The 21,754-nt window shown below is 45.0% G+C and overlaps 1 protein-coding gene across 9 annotated transcripts in view; it reads left to right on the top strand.

Moving 5' to 3' along the window:
- The window catches only part of EIF4E (eukaryotic translation initiation factor 4E), a 62,205-nt gene continuing 40,451 nt past the window's right edge, over nucleotides 1-21,754 (top strand). For 5 of the 9 annotated variants that reach the window (XM_057302114.2, XM_008955319.4, XM_055111651.2 and 2 more), the window contains exon 1: nucleotides 2,406-2,421. Coding sequence is in view for 4 of the 9 variants with exons in the window: in XM_003829920.6 (XP_003829968.1) it covers nucleotides 2,544-2,621 (78 nt within the window). In the remaining 5 variants the exon portion in view is untranslated. Of the gene's footprint in view, nucleotides 2,622-21,754 lie in introns of all 9 variants that reach the window. The other 4 variants (XM_055111657.2, XM_003829919.5, XM_003829920.6 and 1 more) reach the window with 3 other exon arrangements.

Genomic DNA, 21,754 nt, shown 5'->3' with positions numbered 1-21,754 from the left:
CTGGGTAACAGAGCAACACCCTGAAAAGACAAAAAGAAAGGAAGGAAGGAAGGAAGGAAGAGAGAGAGAGAGAGAAGGGGAGGGGAGGGGAGGGAGGGGAGGGGAGGACAGGGGAGAGGAGGGGAAGAGAGGGGAAGAGAAGGGAAGGGAAGGGAGGGGAAGGGTGGGGAAGGGAGAGGAAGGGTGGGGAAGGGTGGGGAAGGGGAAAATAGGACATCTATGCTGTCTTTTTCTCTTCAAAGAAGGTAACCTGACACCACTTCTAACCAGCAGAAAATAACAACGCGGTCAACAGAATTATTTTGGATAGTCTAAGTAACAGTAGATAGTCTCTGTAAGTAGAAATCCACTTATCCGTTTATTATCATTATGTTTTTTTTTTTGGAAATGGAGTCTCGCTGTGTCGCCCAGACTGGAGTGCAGTGGCGGGATCTTGGCTCACTGCAACCTCCACCTCCCAGGTTCAAGTGATTCTCCTGCCTCAGCCTCCTGAGTAGCTGAGACTACAGGCAGGTGCCACTATGCCTGGCTAATTTTTGTATTTTTAGTAGAGACAGGGTTTCACCATGTTGGTCAGGCTGGTCTCGAACTCCTGACCTCAGGTGATCCGCCCACCTTGGCCTCCCAAAGGGCTGGGATTACAGGCGTGGGCCACTGCGCCTGGCCTGTTAATTCTATCTACTTTAAAACCTAGTAGAGCTAAGCCCACTAGACAAAAGCTTTCATTAATCACTTCTGATATTCAGGTAAACCAAAACATATGAACAGGCAATGGCTTTGAGTTCTCATACAGCCTCAATTATGTGTTAGTCAACTCAAGCATCCATTATGTACTCAATAATAGGTATGACACAGCTCTGGACCTCATTAACACTATAAGCAGACAGGCACAGGCAGCCTGCATACACTCCTTTTCCTGGTGTCAACATTATTTAAAAGCATGGGAAATAGTAATGAGACAGTGTCTTCTTCATTAGAACCTTAGGAGTCTACTAGATTTCTTCATCTCTATTTGTTGTTATTAGTAGCCAAACTGTGCAAAAAACATGGTCTTGAGAAATGATAGCACAGTATCTTAGAGGGAAAGGAAATGTAGGATGCCAGTGTGGGGACAAATTTCTGATTGCCAGTGATTGTTGTGAGCATAACAATAATTTCATGAACGTTAAAGCCTCTATTGAGGGCAGCTGCAGTTGTAAAGGAAAAAAAAAGGTCTTGAACATTTAAAACTACACTGGTGTACATCATAATCAAACAAAGTAAACAGAAAAAAATTTAAACTTTGCTAAAAAAAAAAAAAGCAGAAGCACTTGATCTTTAGGAAGGCACGCAGTTGCTTATTATGAATCATTTCTAGAGTCCGATGCATTTTCAAAGCCGGTTACAGTCATTACAAAGCACACCCTTGTGAGGTAAGTGTATCATCACCTTTGGTTCATAAATAAAAAAGCTGAGACGCCGAGCGATTAAGTCACTCGCCTAAGGAGAATGAGTCAACGTCAAGAGTCATAGTTGACCCGGCCTAAAGACTCCAGACCATCAGTCCAGGGCTTAGTCAGCGGGGCCCGGAGTGGCTTCCCTGGCTGGCATCTGGACTTAGGCTATTTCCGTGCACGTAAAAGCGGAATATTGGAACGGTTGCACAGAACTTCCAAATAATTTTTACCGCCACGCAAGATTTAGCCCTGAGGTCTTAATCTCAGGATTTGGGACAGTAAAAGCTGTCGTCCCTCCCCCTCGTCCAGCCGGTGGCAAGCGGGTACTGCGGGCGGTTCCGTCCGTCCCCTTTCGCAGAAATGGCAACGAATGACCACCAGCATTAGCTGAGCCAGGGGACGTGGGAGGGCTGATTGCCTAAACGACTCTGCATCGCCGCCTCTTTTTGAAACTAAGAGAAAATGGTGGGAGATCAAAAGAAAACTAAATAAACACACAGGCAACTTGTCCTGGGACCTCAACTAAGCAAATGAAGCCTTATTGTGTGTGCTGAGCCTGCAGTTCCCAACCTTCCGGGGAAGATGGGAGGACAGGGCGACAAAGGGCAGAGTAGGCTTGCCTGGCAGTAAGTGTGACCGCAGCTATCCAGGCGGAAGAGCAGAGGACTGAAACCACCCTCCAGCAAGCGAGTGTCCGCCGCGTTGAGAACCGCGCACCCTACCCATCGGCCACGTGACCAGTCCTTTTTAAAAAAAATTTCTTTACCTTAAAAAAAAAAAGGTGGGGGAGAGACTCCACTTCCCAGAAGCCTCTCGTTACTCACGCAGCCGCAGTCTTGCGCAGGCGCCGCCAGGGCCAAACGGACATATCCGTCACGTGGCCAGAAGCTGGCCAATCCGGTTTGAATCTCATTTTTTTCCTCTTACCCCCCCTTCTGGAGCGGTTGTGCGATCAGATCGATCTAAGATGGCGACTGTCGAACCGGTGAGTATTGCCTTTGGCCCCCACCCCCACGGGTCCCCGCGCTCTGTCTTCCTTCTGACTGGGGGACTCCGCGGGACGGCGTTCCCGGCGCGCACTGTACCCCTTGCCGCCCCCTCCCCCTCATGTTGGACCTGACCTCCCGCGGACAAGTGGGGACGTCCCGGAGGCTGGCCGAGGCGGCGTGTAGCGCACACTTTCTGGTGGGGGCCCGAGAACTGGGGGAGCGGTGTGGGGGAGGGGCGGCGTGGCGCCTCCTGCGGAACCGCGAGGTGTCTATAGGGTGGAGGGTAGCTGGGGTTCTGGGCTGGGTATGCGGGGATGGTGTCTTCATGATATGAAGGCGCGGGGCCGGCTCCCAGCGAGTGCTGGGATCCGCAGGCAGGGTGGGCGGCGAGCCGGCCTGGAGTGAGATGGAGGAGGGAGCCCTGGAGCAGCCTTTCCCTCCCTGCAGAACCCCAGCTCCGGGGCTCGGGTGCGGAGCGCGCGCACGTCTTCCTTAGACCGGTGGACTGGGGAGCTGGTGGGCGAGTGTTGCCGGAGGGTGGGTTAGGCGGGAGTGGTGCCGCGGCACGCGCGGAGGAGCTTCGACCTCGCTTAGGGGAGTTGAGAGGGGCGAGCGCCTGTTAATCCAGCGCGCCGGAGAGTTGCCGGTGTTTGCGCCAGGGGAAGCGAGAAAGGTTTGGGGTGGGAAGGAACACTCGTGTGTCACGGTGAAGCTCTCCAAGTAGAATGAGGGATGGTGGTGGTGAGAAGGGGTATCACATTGTCCTCGCCCCTCCATGCTTGGGACTGGGCTGTCATGGAGGAGGGAAGGGGGAGGAGCGAGGCCTACAGATCGCTGTAGCCGGTCGGCTTGCCGGCCGGACCTGCTGCATTTCACACGCGCTCGTCTTCCATTCATTCATCCTTTCCGCGCAGTGCGCACGCCTCAGAGAATGCGAATGGGTTTCAATCCCTCTGTTCTTCCGAGTCTTTATCTCCTGGAAGATTTCTGAGACGCAGTTTATTGGAAATAGAAACTTTTAAATTTACTTTTCCATTTGACTTTTTTTTTCTCTTTATCTATGCTACAGACTTTCATTTCAATTTAGGCACCATTTTAAACTTAACTGAAGCAAGCTGGTCCCAGGGTAGGTTTGTAGTTAATCTTTAAGCAGAGGGTATATTTTTCATAATTTGGGTTTGCCAGGACTGGCTCACTGAAACTTCTGGGCCCTGTTGCCTTTTTAGAAACGACACAGCTAAGTGAAGATACCTTGTGTGCATAATGGGGTTTATTAGCAATCAGAAAACCTTTCACACTCTGGAACCAGCTCTAGACCTTGGTTGCCAGATACTTTTGTGTATCTTTTCATGGTAGCTTGTGGTTTTGCTAATGGTTTACCAGTTTGCTTTGACTTTTAAAGACTTTTTTTTTTTTGAGATGGAGTCTTGCTTTGTCGCCCAGGCTGGAGTGCAGTGGCGTGATCTCGGCTCACTGCAACCTCCGCCTCCGGGTTCAAGCGATTCTCCTGCTTCAGCCTCCTGAGTAGCTGGGATTACAGGTGCGCACAACCGTGCCTGGCTAATTTTTGTATTTTTAGTAGAGACGGGGTTCCACCATGTTGGCCAGGCTGGTCTGAAACTCCTGACCTCAAGTGATCCTCCCGCCTCAGCCTCCCAAAGTGCTGGGATTACAGGCGTGAGCCACCTCACCCGGCACTTTTAAAGACTTTTATAAAACTATTTCAAAAACTCTTATAGACTACACAAAGGCTTATTTTTCATTGCGTTGGTGTAAACTATCCTTACCTTGTCAAAATTCAAGGCAGCTTCTCTACTTGCTTACTTGTTTTTTTATTGGCACCAGTTTTCATTTATGTTCCTGGGAATTAAATTGACTGAAAAACTCATAAGTTGTTGCTACAGTTAACTGACTTTAGGACATTAATGTTATATAACACTAATGAAGGATAAGTGTGTAAAATATACATTTTAAACCCCTTGACAGGTTCTGATGTCCACTTTTGTCTAGATCTGTTCCTACTCCACTACACTAGTGTCAGTAAAAAGCATTACATCTGGTAATAGGGGCAAGGCTACGAGACTGTAAACTATAAAACAATAAGGAGTTCTGTGAGGTTTCTGTCACATTTAGGTCCCTTGAGTTTTGCAGTTTATGCAGTTTTGTTTCAGCAGCACAGAGCAGAACTGCAAAGTGATGAAGGACTATATTTTGAGTTAGTAAATATTAATAGCTCCTGATATATCCAGGGTGTTGTACCAAGTGTTCTTTAGGATACAAAGTTATACAAGATGTGAGTCTTGTTGAATGTAAACCCTTAAGGAACTTAATTCCTAGGGATGTGGTTAGTGATACAGTATTTGTTCTGGTACAGACTTTGGGAGATTTGGATGTTATGTTTAAATTTGGGGAGTAGGGGAACCTAAAAACAAAGTGTGTGAAGCTGGAAACTAAAGTATTTTGAGAATATATGTAAAATAGTATCGAAGTGTTTAGTTTTAGTGAGAAATGAATTTTTTTTTTTTTTTTCGATACTGACTTTCACTCTTGTTGCCCAGGCTGGAGTGCAATGGCGCGATCTTGGCTCACCGCAACCTCCGCCTCCTGGGTTCAAGCGATTCTCCTGCCTCAGCCTTCCGAGTAGCTGGGATTACAGGCATGTGCCACCACGCCCGGCTAATTTTGTACTTTTAGTAGAGATGGGGTTTCTCCATGTTGGTCAGGCTGGTCTTCAACTCCCGACCTCAGGTGATCCGCCCGTCTTGGCCTCCCAAAGTGGTGGGATTACAGGCATGAGCCACCGCGCCTGGCCTGAAAATTTTTAGTACTTTTAATATACCCTTGTGCACAGGCTAGTTATGTGGAATTATTTTTGACAGTTTTAAATAGTTGGATTTTGTGTGTAGGGGTGCAGGATCTTGCTCTGTTGCTGGGGCTGGAGTGCAGTGGCGCGATCATAGCTCACTGCAGCCTCAAACTCCTGGGCTCAAGAGATGCTTCCATCTCAGCCTCTGGTGTAGCAAGCACTACAGGCGCAGGCCACCACGCCCGGATAATTTTTAAACTTTTTGTAGAGATGGAATCTCGCGATGGTTACCCAGGCTGGTCTCAAACTCCTGGACTCAAGTGGTCCTCCCACCTTGGCCTCTCAATATGTTGGGTTACAGGCGTGAGCCACCGAGCCTCGCCTGGATTTTTTTTTGAAGCAACTGATTAGAATTGGATTGTACTTGAGATACCCCTGCTGAAGGCTGCAAAAATCATGTTTTTTCTTACTTCAGCTAGTTTGTGAGCTTCCATAATGGTTTTCTGCTGTGCATAATCATAAACACTTAAAAAGAGCCATGGGCTTTTCCTGCTTATCCCATCATGCATAGGTATCTGGATGATTTTTGTCTATGGACATTACATAAAATATCATTTTCAGTTTGATATTATTGTGTGGTTTTCTCTTTGTATGAGTTGAGTTACATGAAGATGTGGCCTACAAATATTAAATTTGTTGAGAAGCTTGAAAGGGAAAATTAAGGGAAACATTTTACCTCTTAACGGATAATTTGGCAAAAATTTGAACGTTAGGGCAAACGGTACTCTGATGTTATTCTATCGGCATTTGAATTGTGGCTGGGTCAAAATTAGGTTTAATATTAGTCTGTGAAAATGGCAAGGCCATCTTACCTCCAGTAGGTCGTGTTTCTTTGTAGCTTTATCTTCATTCTACATCCTTCATTATTAGAATTAAAAAAAATTTTTTTTGACTTGTAGTTCCTTTTGAGGTAAGAGATTAATTTTGGTTTCTTTAGCTTAACTGAAAGTATATAATTTTACTTGTTTTTACATTGTAGCTCTTGAATTTTTTGAAACCACACTGATTTCATAAGTGAATCAACTTGGACAATCAGCTGATTTAATGCTTCCTATTTTATACTTTGGAAACATGCTCTGTACTACACAGCTTATTAATTAGAGTAAATAAGGTTTATATACATATTGACAAATATTTGTTGTACTATATAATTCATATTAATGAACAATTGAATGCCAACCAGACTATGCAAATTAGTGGGCTTTTTGCTTAATGAAAGAACCCACTATATCAGAGTTCCTCGATAATCCACGTAAATTTGGCTCTGGGGTTCATATTCCAGATTTCTTCAATTAAAAGAAAAAAATATACTTGCTGAGTGCGGTGGCTCACGCCTGTAATCTCAGCACTTTGGGAGGCCAAGGCGGGTGGGGATCACTTGAGGTCAGGTGTTCGAGACCAGCCTGGCCAAAATGGTGAAACCCTGTCTCTACTAAAAATACAAAAATTAGCCAGGCCTGGTGGCAGGCGCCTGTAATCCTAGCTACTGGGGAGGCCAAGGCAGGAGAATCGCTTGAACCTGGAGGTGGAGGTTGCAGTGAACCGAGATGGTACCACTGTACTTCAGCCTGGGCGACAGAGCAAGACTCCATCAAAAAGAATAAAAAAAAAAAACAGAAACAAATTTCACACTTCATTTTATAATCTGAGTTAATGAGCATGATTATTAGACTTAGAGAAATTCAATGTAGACACACAGTTTATACACAGAAGTTGCAGAAGGGATAATATGCAAAATGAATTATGTAAGCTTACTCTAGTTTGGACAGAAAACTGTAGGCAAAAAACATTTAAGTAAAATATTGTTTAATTTACATAAAGTTAAGAATATGGGCCGGGTGTGGTGGCTCATGCCTGTAATCCCAGCACTTTGGGAGGCCGAGGCGGGTAGATCACCAGGTCAGTAGTTTGAGACCAGCCTGATCAACATGGTGAAACCCCATCTCTACTAAAAATACAAAACTTAGCTGGGCGTTGTGATGCGTGCTTGTAATCCCAAGGTACTCAGGAGGCTGAGGCAGGAGAAGCTCTTGAACCTGGGAGGCGGAGGTTGTAGTGAGCTGAGATTGTGCCACTGCACTCCAACCTGGGTGACAGAGCGAGACTCCGTCTCAAAAAAAAAAAAAATAAACAAAAGAAGTTTCCTTAATCTATTAGTACCGGTGAGTTGCACCATCTTAGTCATAGAGACTTTTTTGAGAAGTGGAAATGAGCATGGGTTATAGTCTCATCTTAATATCTGAATGATCTTGAAGACTGAAATTTCTAAGTCAGCTGAAAGTCGGAATAAGATATCTTACGGTGATTTCAATTTTTAAATGCAGTATTCAAAGGTGACAGTTTGTCAACTGTAAGGGACTAAAGTTGACATTCCATGAATGTTTTATACTTATGTATATCCATGCATTTACATACTATTTTCCCTCTTTTCTAGGAAATTCACATTGCTGCTTTTTAATTATCAATCCTTACCCATTAGCAAGAAATGCAAAGCCTGTGATTCACAATCCTAAGATGTTCTTCCCACTCCTATCCCTACCATAAAAATCACTAGTGTTCCTTCAAAAGTCCCTAATCATGTCTCCAGAAAAAGAAAGGGGCTGGGCTTGGTGGCCCACACATGTAATCCGAGGCTTTGGGAGACAAAGGCAGGAGGATCACTTGAGCCCGGAGTTTGAGACCAGCCTGGCCAACATGGCGAGACCCTGTCTCTCCAAAAAATTAAAAAATTAGCTGAATATGGTGGTGCACACCTGTGTCCTAGCCTCAGGAGGCTGAAATGGGAGGATCCCCTGAGCCTGGGAGGTCAGAGCTGCAGTGAGCTGTGATCACACCACTGCATTCCAGCCTGGGTGACAGAAAGAGACCCTATCTCACTAAAAAAAAAAGAAAAAGAAAATGATTTTGCGTGTGTGTGTGTGTGTCTAAAATACTAATAGTCATTTCTGGGCACTTCTGGAACCTGAGAATGTGGTCAGAAATATAAGGGGTTTTTTTTTTTTTGTTTCCCCAGTTGGAATTTTTGATACATTATTCCATAGAAACAGTAGGAAAATGGGCCGGGCGTGGTGGCTCACGCCTGTAATCCCGACACTTTGGGAGGCTGAGGTGGGTGGATCACCTGAGGTCGGGAGTTCGAGACCAGCCTGACCAGCATGGAGAAACCCTGTCTCTACTTAACAAAATTACAAAATTAGCTGGGTATGGTGGCACATGCCTGTAATCCCAGCTTCTTGGGAGGCTGAGGCAGAAGAATCGTTTGAACCTGGGAGGTGGAGGTTGCGGTGAGCCTAGATCTGCCATTGCACTCCAGCCTGGGCAACAAGACTCAAACTCCTTCTCAAAAAAAAAAAAAAAAAAGAAAAGAAAAAACAGGAAAATGAAGTTTAGTCACACTATATTCAGTAAATTTTTGTGGAATCATTACAAATCTAACCAGCATTGGATTTATAGGGATATGGAATGAAGGATATGGATTTATAGTTGTAAGCAACTAACTAAAAAAAAAAAACCTTATAAACATACCTTGTTTGTAACAGCTATTTTTAATGTAGAAAGATCGTTATTTGTAATTGTTACACATAGCACTTATTCTATGTTAAGTACCACACTGAATGCTTTACATATATTAACTCATTTAATTCTTTTTTTTTTTTTTTTTTTTTTGAGATAGCGTCTCACTGTTGTCCCAGCTAGAGTACAGTGGCACGATCTCGGCTCACTGCAACCTCCGCCTCCTGGGTTCAAGTGATTCTCCTGCTTCAGCCTCCTGAGTAGCTGGGACTACAGGCACGTGCCACCACGCCCGGCTAATTTTTGTATTTATAGTAGAGATGGGGTTTCACCATATTGGCCAGGCTGGTCTTGAACTCCTGACCTCGTGATCCGCCCACCTCAGCCTCCCAAAGTGCTGGGATTACAGGCGTGAGCCACCGCGCCAGGCTAACTCATTTAATTCTTAACAGTACAGATGAAGTAACATTGTGTGACTAACTTGCTCCAAAATCACACAGCTATTAAGTGGTGGGGTGGAGTTTAAATTAAAGCAGCCAAAGTGCAGAGTGTATATTCTTAACCATTGCACTCTTTCAAGTAGGCATGTAATGTGCTTTGCTTGGGTGACTTCAGAAGGGGAGATGTGTTTTGATAAGCTTACTATGTGTTTTGCTACAGCTATAAAATAAAATGTGTGGGCATTTATTTTTAGGCCCTGTTATATTACAATGTTAGATAACAAAAATATATAATCTTGAGGACTAAACCAAGCAATTACATCAATCGTGTTTTAGTAACTAATTGAGAACTTTGTGGATTTCTAAAGAAAGTGGATGGACACTTAACCTTCTCCCCCTTTCTAATTTGATTTCTGGCATTTGCTAGTTCGTATGATTTCCCAGTTAAAATATTTTGCTAGTGAAAAAAGTTTTAGTACATTTTTAAAAGTTTGTGAATTTTGGATTTATTCTAGACTTAACTACCTTAGTACTTTTAGTAATTTTGGTGATAGGTCTGGCAAAGGGTAAAACAGTTGTTTTGGAAAAGTTTAAGCTAAAATGTACACATACATGTTTCTTGGTGTATTTTAAGCTTGTTACTACAAAATGCTATACAGAAATTAGTTGTAATATTTTTTTCTGTGCTCTGCTCATTACTGTCATTGTAATCTCTACTAAAAATACAAAAATTAGCCAAGCGTGGTCGCGGGTACCTGTAGTCCCAGCTAGTTGGGAGACTGAAGCAAGAGAATTGCTTCAACCTGGGAGGTGGAGGTTGCAGTGAGCCGAGATGATGACATTGCACTCCATTACTGTCATTGTAATGAGCAGAGCACAGAAAAAAATACTGTAACTAATTTTGATATATATGTCTACATATATATGTCAACATATTAGTATTGCCGTGAAACTTCTTATGGGGCAGTAGCCTATGTTGGCACAAAATCTAGTCAGAAGTATTAACTAAGGCAAGAAAGTTTGATATTTTAATTGATATGTGAAATGTATATTTTTTCTTACAGTTCTTTTTCTGATGAATAAATGAATACTTTATAAGTGAGGAATTCATATTTCAAGTGATTTTTAACTTTCTACCACGGTCACATAGTTCCTTAAGTGTTACATACAAAGTTTTGGTGCCGCAAAAGGAATAGCACTTGAATATAAATTTTTTTTTTAATTTTTAGCAAGGCAAGTTATTTTTATAGAATTCATAATTAACATAAGTGAGAGAGAACTCAAACCTGAGTGTCAAGCTTTATTACTATCTTGTGTAAAAAGAGGAACAAATTCAACCAAAACTAAAGTCCATCCTTCAGTAAAACTTGTATGTTAGGGTTGATACTGATGCGTAGGTACACAAATAAGTGTAAAATTCTAACTGAAAGAATATGCCAGATGGTTTATGGATGGTGGGATTAGGAGGGTTAAATTTTTTTCATTTGAACTTGTACACTTTGTTACCATGTTGTGGATTGTAAAATCTCTTTTGGATGTTGGTTTATACATCATGGTATTTAGCTTTTCTTTATTTTTTGTTTTTTTTTCTTTGACGTAGTTACATACTCATGGTCCAAAATAGCAATTTGGTAAAGCCTATAGCCCCTATCTTAGAGTGTTTTAAAATGCAGGCCAGGCACAGTGGTTCATGCTTGTAATCCCAGCACTTTGGGAGGATGAGACGGGCGAATCACCTGAGATCAGGAGTTCGAAACCAGCCTGGCCAAAATGGTGAAACCTCATCTTTACTAAAAATACAAAAATTAGCCGAGCGTGTTCATGGTTGCCTGTAGTCCCAGCTAAGGCTGCGGCAAGAGAATTGCTTGAACCTGGGAGGTGGAGGTTGCAGTGAGCCGAGATGGTGCCATTGCATCCAGCCTGGGCAACAAGAGTGAAACTCCGTCTCAAAAAAAAAAAAAGAAAAAAGAATGTTTTAACATGTATTACATAAAATGCATAGGTTTACAAAGGAAACCAATTTATACTGAAGTACAACAAGGATTGAATTAGCATGAGTCATATTAAGGACATTATCTGGCACAGGCTAAGTTCTGTCTAATGTGGAAAACCTATCTCCTGCCTATCTTCCCCAACCACCTCATTCCCCTTTCCAAATTGCCCAATTACAATTTTTTGAGGATTCTACTAGAAAAAGGCTGTCCAGGAGAACTTTCTGAGATAATGGAAAGGGTATTTTTTTACTGTCCAATACAGTAGCCACTGGCTGTACATGGTAATTGAGCATTTGGATATTGTGGCTTGTGCAACCAAGGAAATAAATTTTAAACTTTATTTAATATTAATAATTAACCACATGTAGGTAATGGCTACCTAATTGTGCAGTATGGCCTCAGAAGCTAGAAATTCTGGCCGGGCATGGTGGCTCACGCCTGTAATCCCAGCACTTGGGGAGGCTGTGGCAGGTGGAGCACTTGAGGTCAGGAGTTGGAGACCAGCCTGGCCAACATGGTGAAACCCCATCTCTACTAAAAATACAAAAATTAGCTGGGTGTGGTGGCACGTGCCTGTAGTCCCAGCTACTCAGGAGGCTGAGACAGGAGAATCACTTGAACCTGGGAGGCGGAGGTTGCAGTGAGCCAAGATTGCACCACTGCACGCCAGCCTGGGTGATAGAGCAAGACTCCATCTCAAAAACAAAAAAGAAAAAGAATCTAGAAATTCTGGTGTGTGCAAATGTATGTATATATATTGTATTTAGTTCAACTTTATAAGGTATAACTGGATATGTCCAGTTTGGTTAGATACATGATTCTATCCTAGAAAAGCTTGTCGCTCTGTATTTTAAACTTTGAAATAGTTATTTACTCTTGTATAGAATTAGAATTTTTCTGTGGGTTAATGTTTTTTTTTTTTTTTTGCTAGTCTTTTTTTGTTTCTGTTTTTGTTTTGAGATGGTGTCTCACTCTGTTGTCAGGCTGGAGTGCAGTGGCATGATCTCGGGTCACTGCAACATCCACCTCCCGGGTTCAGGTGACTCCTGCCTCAGCCTCCTGAGTAGCTGGGACTACAGGTGTGCGCCACCACTGCCAACTAATTTTTGTGTTTTTAGTAGAGACAGCATTTCACCATGTTGGCTAGGATGGTCTTGATCTCTTGACCTCATGATCTGCCTGCCTCAGCCTCCCAAAGTGCTGGGATTACAGGCATGAGCCACCACACCCAGCCTTTTTACTAGTTTTTTAAATGTGTGTGTAAATAGACAGTACTTTACAGTGTTCAAAACTCAAGTTTTATGCAAAAGTACAGTCTCCTGAAGCTGATCCCTATCCAGGCAGATGACCTAGAGGCAACCAGCATTGTCAGTTGTTTAACTTTTAATAGAGATTTGTGCATATACAGCAAATATGTATATTTATAAAAAGTAAATAGTAGCCAGCTATGTGCACTTTTCTGGCACATTGTGTTTTTTCACTTAATATGTCTTGTAGAGCATTACATATCAACACATAAAGTTTTCACTTCTTTTTTCTGATGGTATATGTTACACTATATGGTTTTAACATAATTATTTCTATATTAATATTTAGGTCATTTCCAACCATTTGCTATTTCAAACATTACTGGGATAAATAAACTTTTCCCTGTATCATTCCATACACGAGATAATATATCTATAAAGTAGATGTTTTGACAACGGATTGAAAAATTTTAAACCCTGTTGGTCAGATAAAACACTTTTTCAAATATAGTTGGTTTTCAGGCTGCAATTTTTTTTTAGTGCTCCTCCCTTTTTCAAAATAATGAAATGTTTATATGTAAAAACAAAGTATAAAATAGGTATGTACGTTTTCTTTTATCTTTAATTTTTTTTTCTTTCTTTTTTTTTTTTCCCCAAGACGGAGCTTTGCTCTTGCCTAGGCTGGAGTGCAGTGACAATCTCGGCTCACTGCAACCTCTGCCTCTTGGGTTCAAGCAATTCTTCTGCCTCAGCCTCCCGACCAGCTGGATTACAGGTGTCCAACACCACATCCAGCTAATTGTTTGTGTTTTTAGTAGAGACAGGGTTTTATCATGTTGGCCAGGCTGGTCTCAAACTCCTGATCTCAGGTAATCCACCCACTTTGGCCTCCCAAAGTGCTGGGATTACAGGCGTGAGCCACCACACCTGGCAAAAAAAAAATTTTTTGAGACAGGGTCTCACTGTTGCCCAGACTGGAGTGCAGTGGCGTGTTCTCTGCTCACTGCAACCTCTGCCTCCCACGTTCAAGCGATCATCCTGCCTCAACCTCCCGAGTAGCTAGGAATACAGGTGTGCGCCACCACACCCGGCTAATTTTTGTATTTTTAGTAAAAACAGAGTTTCATTATGTTGGCCAGGCTGGTCTCAAACTCCTGGGCTCAAGCAGTCCTACTGCCTTGGCCTCCCAAAGTGCTGTGATTACAGGTGTGAGCCATCACGCCTGGCCAGGTTTTAGAGTAGTAAACTGAAGACCCATGTACCATGACCTAGGACACCACAGCAGCATTTCAGCTTTTTTAATACTCCGTGATCACATTCTTGTATCTTTGGCCCCTCCTCCATCTTCTTCTCTGACTTTTGAGTCAAGCATTCCCTTGCTTTTTGTTTTTTCTACATTAACTTCCCATGTATGTATCTTTCAGCTGTGTGTTGTTTAGTTTTGAAAAAACTAAAAAGCTAGATGTTTAAGGGAAAGATGGTATTGCCACTATTGGATGAAGGCTCATAAAAATGATAATCTGAACACAGTTTTTGGTTTATAGTTTGGCTTCAGCTTCCTAGAATTTCTACTAGAGCCCTTTTTCGGGAAACCAGTGGGCATGATCATGGACATGTCCTGGGAAACATAGGATTTATAGTTGTTATCTGGTGAGGCTGTTTTGTGGGCCAGGCAAAGAATCTTCAGTAAGAGAGTGGTCTTTGGGAATATGCTGCTCTGTATCTTGTTTTAAGATTGGATTAAAGCTGAACTCTTCTGGTGTAAAGTTACCTAATACAGTTAGCAGGGCATAAAGGAGAGAAGAGGAACTTCATGAACACATGGTCAAGCAGAGTTAAGTAGAGATAAAAGTCTGGGCTGGACACTTGAGCATTTGGGTTTTTTTTGTGTGTATGTGTGTTTAGAAAAGGTAGAATAATAGGCATTTTAATCATAGCAGCCATTAAATCACATTGCTCCAGTCACATTCACCTGAATCACATTGCTCCAATCTGGACTGCTGCCCTTTATATATGGTAAACATTTGTCTTCCCTGGATCTCCTTTTACCATGTTCCTGATTCTTTCATTTGACTTTTGTGTTCCACCCTTCCATTTGCTGTGCCCTTTATCTTCCTGTTATTTGGTTTCTTATCTCACGTTGGTGGGCCAGATCTCCAGCAGTTTTTTGAGAAAAAGTACATAGTAAAAAAATTTTTGAGGCCTTGAATATTAAGTGTCATACCTGTAGTTTGGCTGGACATAGAATTCTTCAGGATTCTGAAGTCAAGTTTCATGGTGGACTTCTGTTGTAGCTGCTGATGAGTCTGAAATTATTCTGGTAGCTAAAAATTATTTTTTAGTGTGACCTGTTGCTCTCTCACCCTCACTCCCTATAATTTGTAGATTCTTTTTCTTGTCCTTATTTCACAATAATATACCTTAGTATAAGTCTGTTTTCATCCATTGTACTGTGTACTCATTGGGCATTTTTAATATGGCCACTCATGTCCATCACTTCTCATAGGTTTATTGGTAATTCTCCTCTTTTTTCTCTTTGAAACAGTTACTCAGATACTAGATCTCTTGGACTAGTTCTCTGGGAAATTTATTTTTTATTTTTTATTTATTTTCTTTTTTATTGATCATTCTTGGGTGTTTCTCGCAGAGGGGGATTTGGCAGGGTCACAGGACAATAGTGGAGGGAAGGTCAGCAGATAAACAAGTGAACAAAGTTCTCTGGTTTTCCTAGGCAGAGGACCCTGCGGCCTTCCGCAGTGTTTGTGTCCCTGGGTACTTGAGATTAAGGAGTGGTGATGACTCTTAACGAACATGCTGCCTTCAAGCATCTGTTTAACAAAGCACATCTTGCACCGCCCTTAATCCATTCAACCTGAGTGGATACAGCACATGTTTCAGAGAGCACAGGGTTGGGGGTAAGGTCACAGATCAACAGGATCCCAAGGCAGAAGAATTTTTCTTAGTACAGAACAAAATGAAAAGTCTCCCATGTGTACCTCTTTCTACACAGACACGGCAACCATCCGATTTCTCAATCTTTTCCCCACCTTTCCCCCCTTTCTATTCCACAAAACCGCCATTGTCTTCATGGCCCGTTCTCAATGAGCTGTTGAGTACACCTCCCAGATGGGGTGGTGGCCGGGCAGAGGAGCTCCTCACTTCCCAGTAGGGGCGGCCGGGCAGAAGTGCCCCTCACCTCCCGGACGGGGCAGCTGGCCGGGCGGGGGGCTGACCCCCCCCCCCACCTCCCTCCTGGACGGGGCGGCTGGCCGGGCGGGGGGCTGAACCCCCCACCTCCCTCCCGGACAGGGCGGCTGGCCGGGCAGAGGGGCTCCTCACTTCCCAGTAGGGGCGGCCGGGCAGAGGCACCCCTCACTTCCCCAACGGGGCGGCTGGCCCGGCGGGGGGCTGACCCCCCCACCTCCCTCCCGGACGGGGCGGCTGGCCGGGCAGAGGGGCTCCTCACTTCCCGGTAGGGGCGGCCGGGCAGAGGCGCCCCTCACCTCCCGGACAGGGCGGCTGGCCGGGCGGGGGGCTGATCCCCCCACCTCCCTCCCGGACGGGGCGGCTGGCCAGGCGGGGGCTGACCCCCCCACCTCCCTCCCGGACGGGGCGGCTGGCCGGGCGGGGGGCTGACCCCCCCACCTCCCTCCCGGACGGGGCGGCTGGCCGGGCGGGGGGCTGACCCCCCCACCTCCCTCCCGGACGGGGCGGCTGGCCGGGCAGAGGGGCTCCTCACTTCCCGGTAGGGGCGGCCGGGCAGAGGCGCCCCTCACCTCCCAGACGGGGCGGCTGGCCGGGCGGGGGGCTGGTCCCCCCACCTCCCTCCCGGATGGGGCGGCTGGCCAGGCGGGGGGCTGATCCCCCCCACCTCCCTCCCGGACGGGGCGGCTGGCCGGGCGGGGGGCTGACCCCCCCCACCTCCCTCCCGGATGGGGCGGCTGGCCGGGCAGAGGAGCTCCTCACTTCCCAGTAGGGGCGGCCGGGCAGAGGCACCCCTCGCCTCCCGGACGGGGCGGCTGGCCAGGCGGGGGGCTGACCCCCCCCACCTCCCTCCCGGACGAGGCGGCTGGCTGGGCAGAGGGGCTCCTCACTTCCCGGTAGGGGCGGCCGGGCAGAGGCGCCCCTCACCTCCCGGACGGGGCGGCTGGCCGGGTGGGGGGCTGACCCCCCCACCTCCCTCCCGGACGAGGAGGGAGGACGCTCCTCACTTCTCAGACGGGGTGGCTGCTGGGCGGAGGGGCTCCTCACTTCTCAGACGGGGCGGTTGCCAGGCAGAGGGTCTCCTCACTTCTCAGACATGGCGGCCGGGCAGAGACGCTCCTCACATCCCGGACGGGGCGGCAGGGCAGAGGTGCTCCCCATCTCAGATGATGGGCGGCCGGGCAGAGACGCTCCTCACTTCCCAGATGTGATGGCGGCCGGGAAGAGGCGCTCCTTACTTCCTAGATGGGATGGCGGCCGGGCAGAGATGCTCCTTACTTCCTAGATGGGATGGCGGCCGGGCAGAGACGCTCCTCACTTTCCAGACTGGGCAGCCAGGCAGAGGGGCTCCTCACATCCCAGACGATGGGCGGTCAGGCGGAGACGCTCCTCACTTCCCAGACGGGGTGGCTGCCAGGCAGAGGCTGCAATCTCGGCACTTAGGGAGGCCAAGGCAGGCGGCTGGGAGGTGGTTGTAGCGAGCCGAGATCACGCCACTGCACTCCAGCCTGGGCGCCATTGAGCACTGAGTTAACGAGACTCCGTCTGCAATCCCGTCACCTCTGGAGGCCGAGGCTGGCGGATCACTCGCGGTTAGGAGCTGGAGACCAGCCCAGCTGACACATCGAAACCCCGTCTCCACCAAAAAAATACGAAAACCAGTCAGGCGTGGCGGCGCGCGCCTGCAATCGCAGGCACTCGGCAGGCTGAGGCAGGAGAATCGGGCAGGGAGGTTGCAGTGAGCTGAGATGGCAGCAGTGCCGTCCAGCTTCGGCTCGGCATCAGAGGGAGACCGTGGAAAGAGGGGAGGGGAGAGGGGAGAGGGGGGAGGGGAGAGGGGAGAGGGAGCTCTATCTACCACACAGTCTTGGGTGCAAAGTCCTCATTTATTTTTCAACCTTCATTTTAAGTTTCCATTCATTTTGAATTTCCAGGTATTTATTTTCTCCCTCCCATCCTCCTTCTTTTCCTTTTTTTTTTTTTTTTTTGTCCTCTGAATGTTCATTTTTATAGCTCCCTGTAATTGTTATATACATGCAAAATCTTAACTTATTCCTTTGAGGAAGTACGTAGACTTGTTTTTTTGAGACAGAGCCTCACTCTGTTGCCCAGGCTGGAGTGCAGTGGCACCATCTTGGCTCACTGCAACCTCTGTCTCTTAGGTTCAAGTGATTATCCCACCTCAGCCTCTCGAGTAGCTGGGATTACAGGTGCCCACCACCATGCCCAGCTAATTTTTATATTTTTAGTAGAGATGAGTTTTCACCATGTTGGCCAGGCTGGTCTCGAACTCCTGACCTCAAGTGATCCGCCCGCCTCGGCCTCCCAAAGTGCTGGGATTACAGGCATGAGCAGAAGCAAAGTTTTAAGAAGGAAGAGCAAAGGTGACTGGGGAACTTACTGTACCATGAAGAAAAATATTATTAAAGATAACGGCCAGGCGCAGTGGCTCACGTCTGTAATCCTAGCACTTTGGGAGGCTGAGGCAGGTGGATCACCTGAGTTCAGGAGTTCGAGATCAGCCTGGCCAACATGGCGAAACCCCATCTCTACTAAAAATACAAAAAATTAGCTGGGCATGGTGGCGGGTACCTATAATCCCAGCTACTTGGGAGGCTGAGGCAGGAGAATTGCTTGAACCTGGGAAGTGGAGGTTGCAGTGAGCCAAGATCACGCCATTGCACTTCAGCCTGGGTGACAGAGCAAGACTCTTGTCTCAAAAAAAAAAAAAAAAAGTAATTTACAAAAATATGATATTGGCTGTTGGCTCATGAGGGGATGGGCAGATTATTGGAATACACTGAACAGTCCAGGAGTAGTTTCAGATGTTTATTTGGGCTTTAATATAACTTTGTTATAATACATTTTGAACATTTAGATCATTGTGAAAAAATAATCTGTAATCTCAACAACTAGGTGTTCTCTGGTAATATTTTGGTTCACTTGTTTGTGAACTTCTCTTTTTTTTTTTAACCATATCCTTCTTCGTACTTTTTCTTTTCCCCTTTTAAATACTTAATTTTCGGCCGGGTGTGTGTGCGTAGCTCATGCTTGAAACCTGAAGCACTTTGGGAGGCTGAGGCAGGTGAATTGCTTAAGCCCAGGAGTTCAAGACCAGCCTAGGCAACATGATGAAACCCTGTCTCTACTAAAAATATTAATGCAAATAACTAGCTGGGTGTGGTGGCATGTGCCTGTAGTCCCAGCTACTCAGAAGGCTGAGGCGGGAGGATTGATTGAGCCCTGGAGGTCGAGACTTCAGTGAGCTGTGATTGTGCCACTGTACTCCAGCCTGGGCATCAGAGTGGGACCCTGTCTCAAAAACTAACTACTTAATTTTCTTAGAGCAGTTTTAGGTTCGGAGCAAAACTGAGCAGAAAAGACAGTTCCCGTAACTTACTCCTTGCCCCGGTGCAGGTACAGCTTTCCCAGTGTCAACATCCTACAACAGAATGGCACATTTGTTAGAATTGATGAACCTAAATTGACATTATTGTCACCCAAAGTTCATACTTTACATTAGGGTTCACTCCTGATGTTGTACAGTCTGTGGGTTTTGTCAAATGTAAAATGACATGTATCTGCGGTTATAATATCGTGCAGAATAATTTTACTGCCCTAAAAATCCTCTCTGTTCTGCTTGTTTATACCCTCCCCACCAACCACTGATCTTTTTGTCTTTTCCAGAGTGTCACAGAGTTAGAATCATACAGTATGTAGCCTTTTCAGCTTAGCTTCTTTCACTTAGTAATATACATTTAAGTTCCTTCTACGTCTTTTTATGGCTTGATAACTCATTTTATTTTAGCATTCAGTAATGTTTCATTTTCTGGATGCACTACAGTTTATTTAGGACTTCTTAAAATAGGTCAAAAGCAAAAAAAAAAGTGCTTTTTTTTTTTTTTGAGACGGAGTCTGGCTCTGTTGCCAGGCTGGAGTGCAGTGGCACGGTCTCAGCTCACTGCAACCTCCTCCTCCTGGGTTCAAGTGATTCTCCTGCCTCAGCCTCCCAAGTAGCTGGGATTACAGGCATGCGCCACCACGCCTGGCTAATTTTTGTATTTTTAGTAGAGACCAGGTTTCACCATGTTGGCCAGGCTGGTCTTAAACTCCTGACCTCGTGATCCGCCCACCTCGGCCTCAAAGTGCTGGGATTACAGGTGTGAGCCACCGTGCCTGGCCTTTTTTTTTTTTTTAAGTGCTCATTTTTATATGGTTCTGTAATCTGCTTTTCTCCACATTTGTGTTAGTTTTAAAGTAATTTTTACAAACATGTTTAGTGCTTACATCATAAACGCCGTGGTTTGTTTATCTGTTACCTTTTGGTTATATCTGTTGATAGATGTGTTGTCTCTTAGAAGTCTAATTACTAGGTTAAAGAATGTAGATCTTTTTATTTTAATTGTATTATTTTTCTATTTTCCCATTTAGTTTTGGCTTGGAACTCAGTAGATCCTTTTACGTTTGGAAGCTTGATAGTTTAACTTAAATTAAGTAAAACTTAAACTAAGTAAATAGAAGGTTGTATTCCACTCTGTAATCCTGGGAACATATGAAACTGATGACTATACCTGGTTTTGTAAATTTTTTTAAGGTATATATTTCTTCAAAATATTTTCTTTTGAAAGGTGATTTTAAAACCTTGGTACATAAAAAGGCAGGTGTGGTGGCTCACGCCTGTAATCCTAGCAACTTCGAAGGCTGAGGCAGGAGGATCACTTGAGGCCAAGAGTTTGAGACCAGGCTGAGCAATATAGTGAGACCTGTCTCTAAAAATTAGCTGGGCATGGTGGCTCATGCCTGTAGTCCCAGCTATTCAGTATCGTCTCTTGAGCCTAGGAGTTTGAGGCTGCAGTGAGCTGTGATTGCACCGCTGCACTCCAGCCTAAGTAATAGTGATACCCTCCTCTGAAGGCAAAAAAAGAAAAGAAAAAAAAAATCTGTTGGATAAGAAGTTGTTACAGAAAACAAAATGACCTTATTAAAGCTACAGTTTACATTGAAATTATAACCTTTAACTTTTGAAAATGAACACATAGAATTTTTTTTTTTTTTTGAGATGGAGTCTTGCTCTGTTGCCCAGGCTGGAATGCAGTGACACTACCTTGGCTCACTGCAACCTCTGCCTCCCAGGTTCAAGCAATTCTCCTGCCTCAGCCTCCCACGTAGCTGGGATTACAGGCGCGTGCCACTACACCTGGCTAATTTTTGTATTTTTAGTAGAGACGCAGTTTCACCATGTTGGACCAGGCTGGTCTCGAACACCTGACCTCAGGTGATCCGCCTGCCTCGGCCTCCCAAAATGCTGGGATTACAGGCGTGAGCCACCACACCCGGCAAAACACATAGAATTTTAACAGTAACTGCTCATTTGTTTGAACTGTGACATGTAAAGATTGATTTTTTTTAAAAACTAGAATTTAATTAGTATCATGAAATTTTAGTTATGTTTTCTAAGTTTTAAAATGTATAAACGTTTAAATAGCAGTTAAATTCTTTAAAAGATTTGCCTTTCAAATACTTCTTATAAAGCTTTAAGGAATAATTGAAATGGAAATTATCATGTTACTGCAGTCAACAGTTTTGTGCACTGGTTGTAATGCCATTTTAGTGTTGATATATTTTGAATCATTTTTTTACTTTTGCATAATGTTCAACGTATGTAAATTTTTCTTTTCTTTGTGGTTTTTTTTTTGAGATGGAGTCTTGCTTTCGCTACGCTATGCTGGAGTGCAGTGGTGCGATCTCGGCTCACTGCAATCTCTGATTCCCTGGTTCAAGCGATTCTCCTGCCTCAGCCTCCTTCGTAGCTGGGATTACAGGCATGCACCACCACGCCCAGCTAATTTTTGTATTTTTTAGTAGCGGCTGGGTTTCACTATGTTGACCAGGATGGTCTCAATTTCCTGACCTCATGATCCACCCATGTTGGCCTCCCAAAGTGTTGGGATTACAGGCGTGAGCCACCGTGCCTGGCCGTACGTAAATTTTTCTTTTTCTTTTTCTTCTTTTTTTTTTTCGAGACGGAGTTTTGCTCTTGTTGTCTAGGCTGGAGTGCAGTGGCA

Source organism: Pan paniscus, chromosome 3, assembly GCF_029289425.2.
Source record: "Pan paniscus chromosome 3, NHGRI_mPanPan1-v2.0_pri, whole genome shotgun sequence".
Lineage (NCBI taxonomy): Eukaryota > Metazoa > Chordata > Mammalia > Primates > Hominidae > Pan > Pan paniscus.
This window is presented reverse-complemented; position numbering and strand designations above follow the sequence as displayed.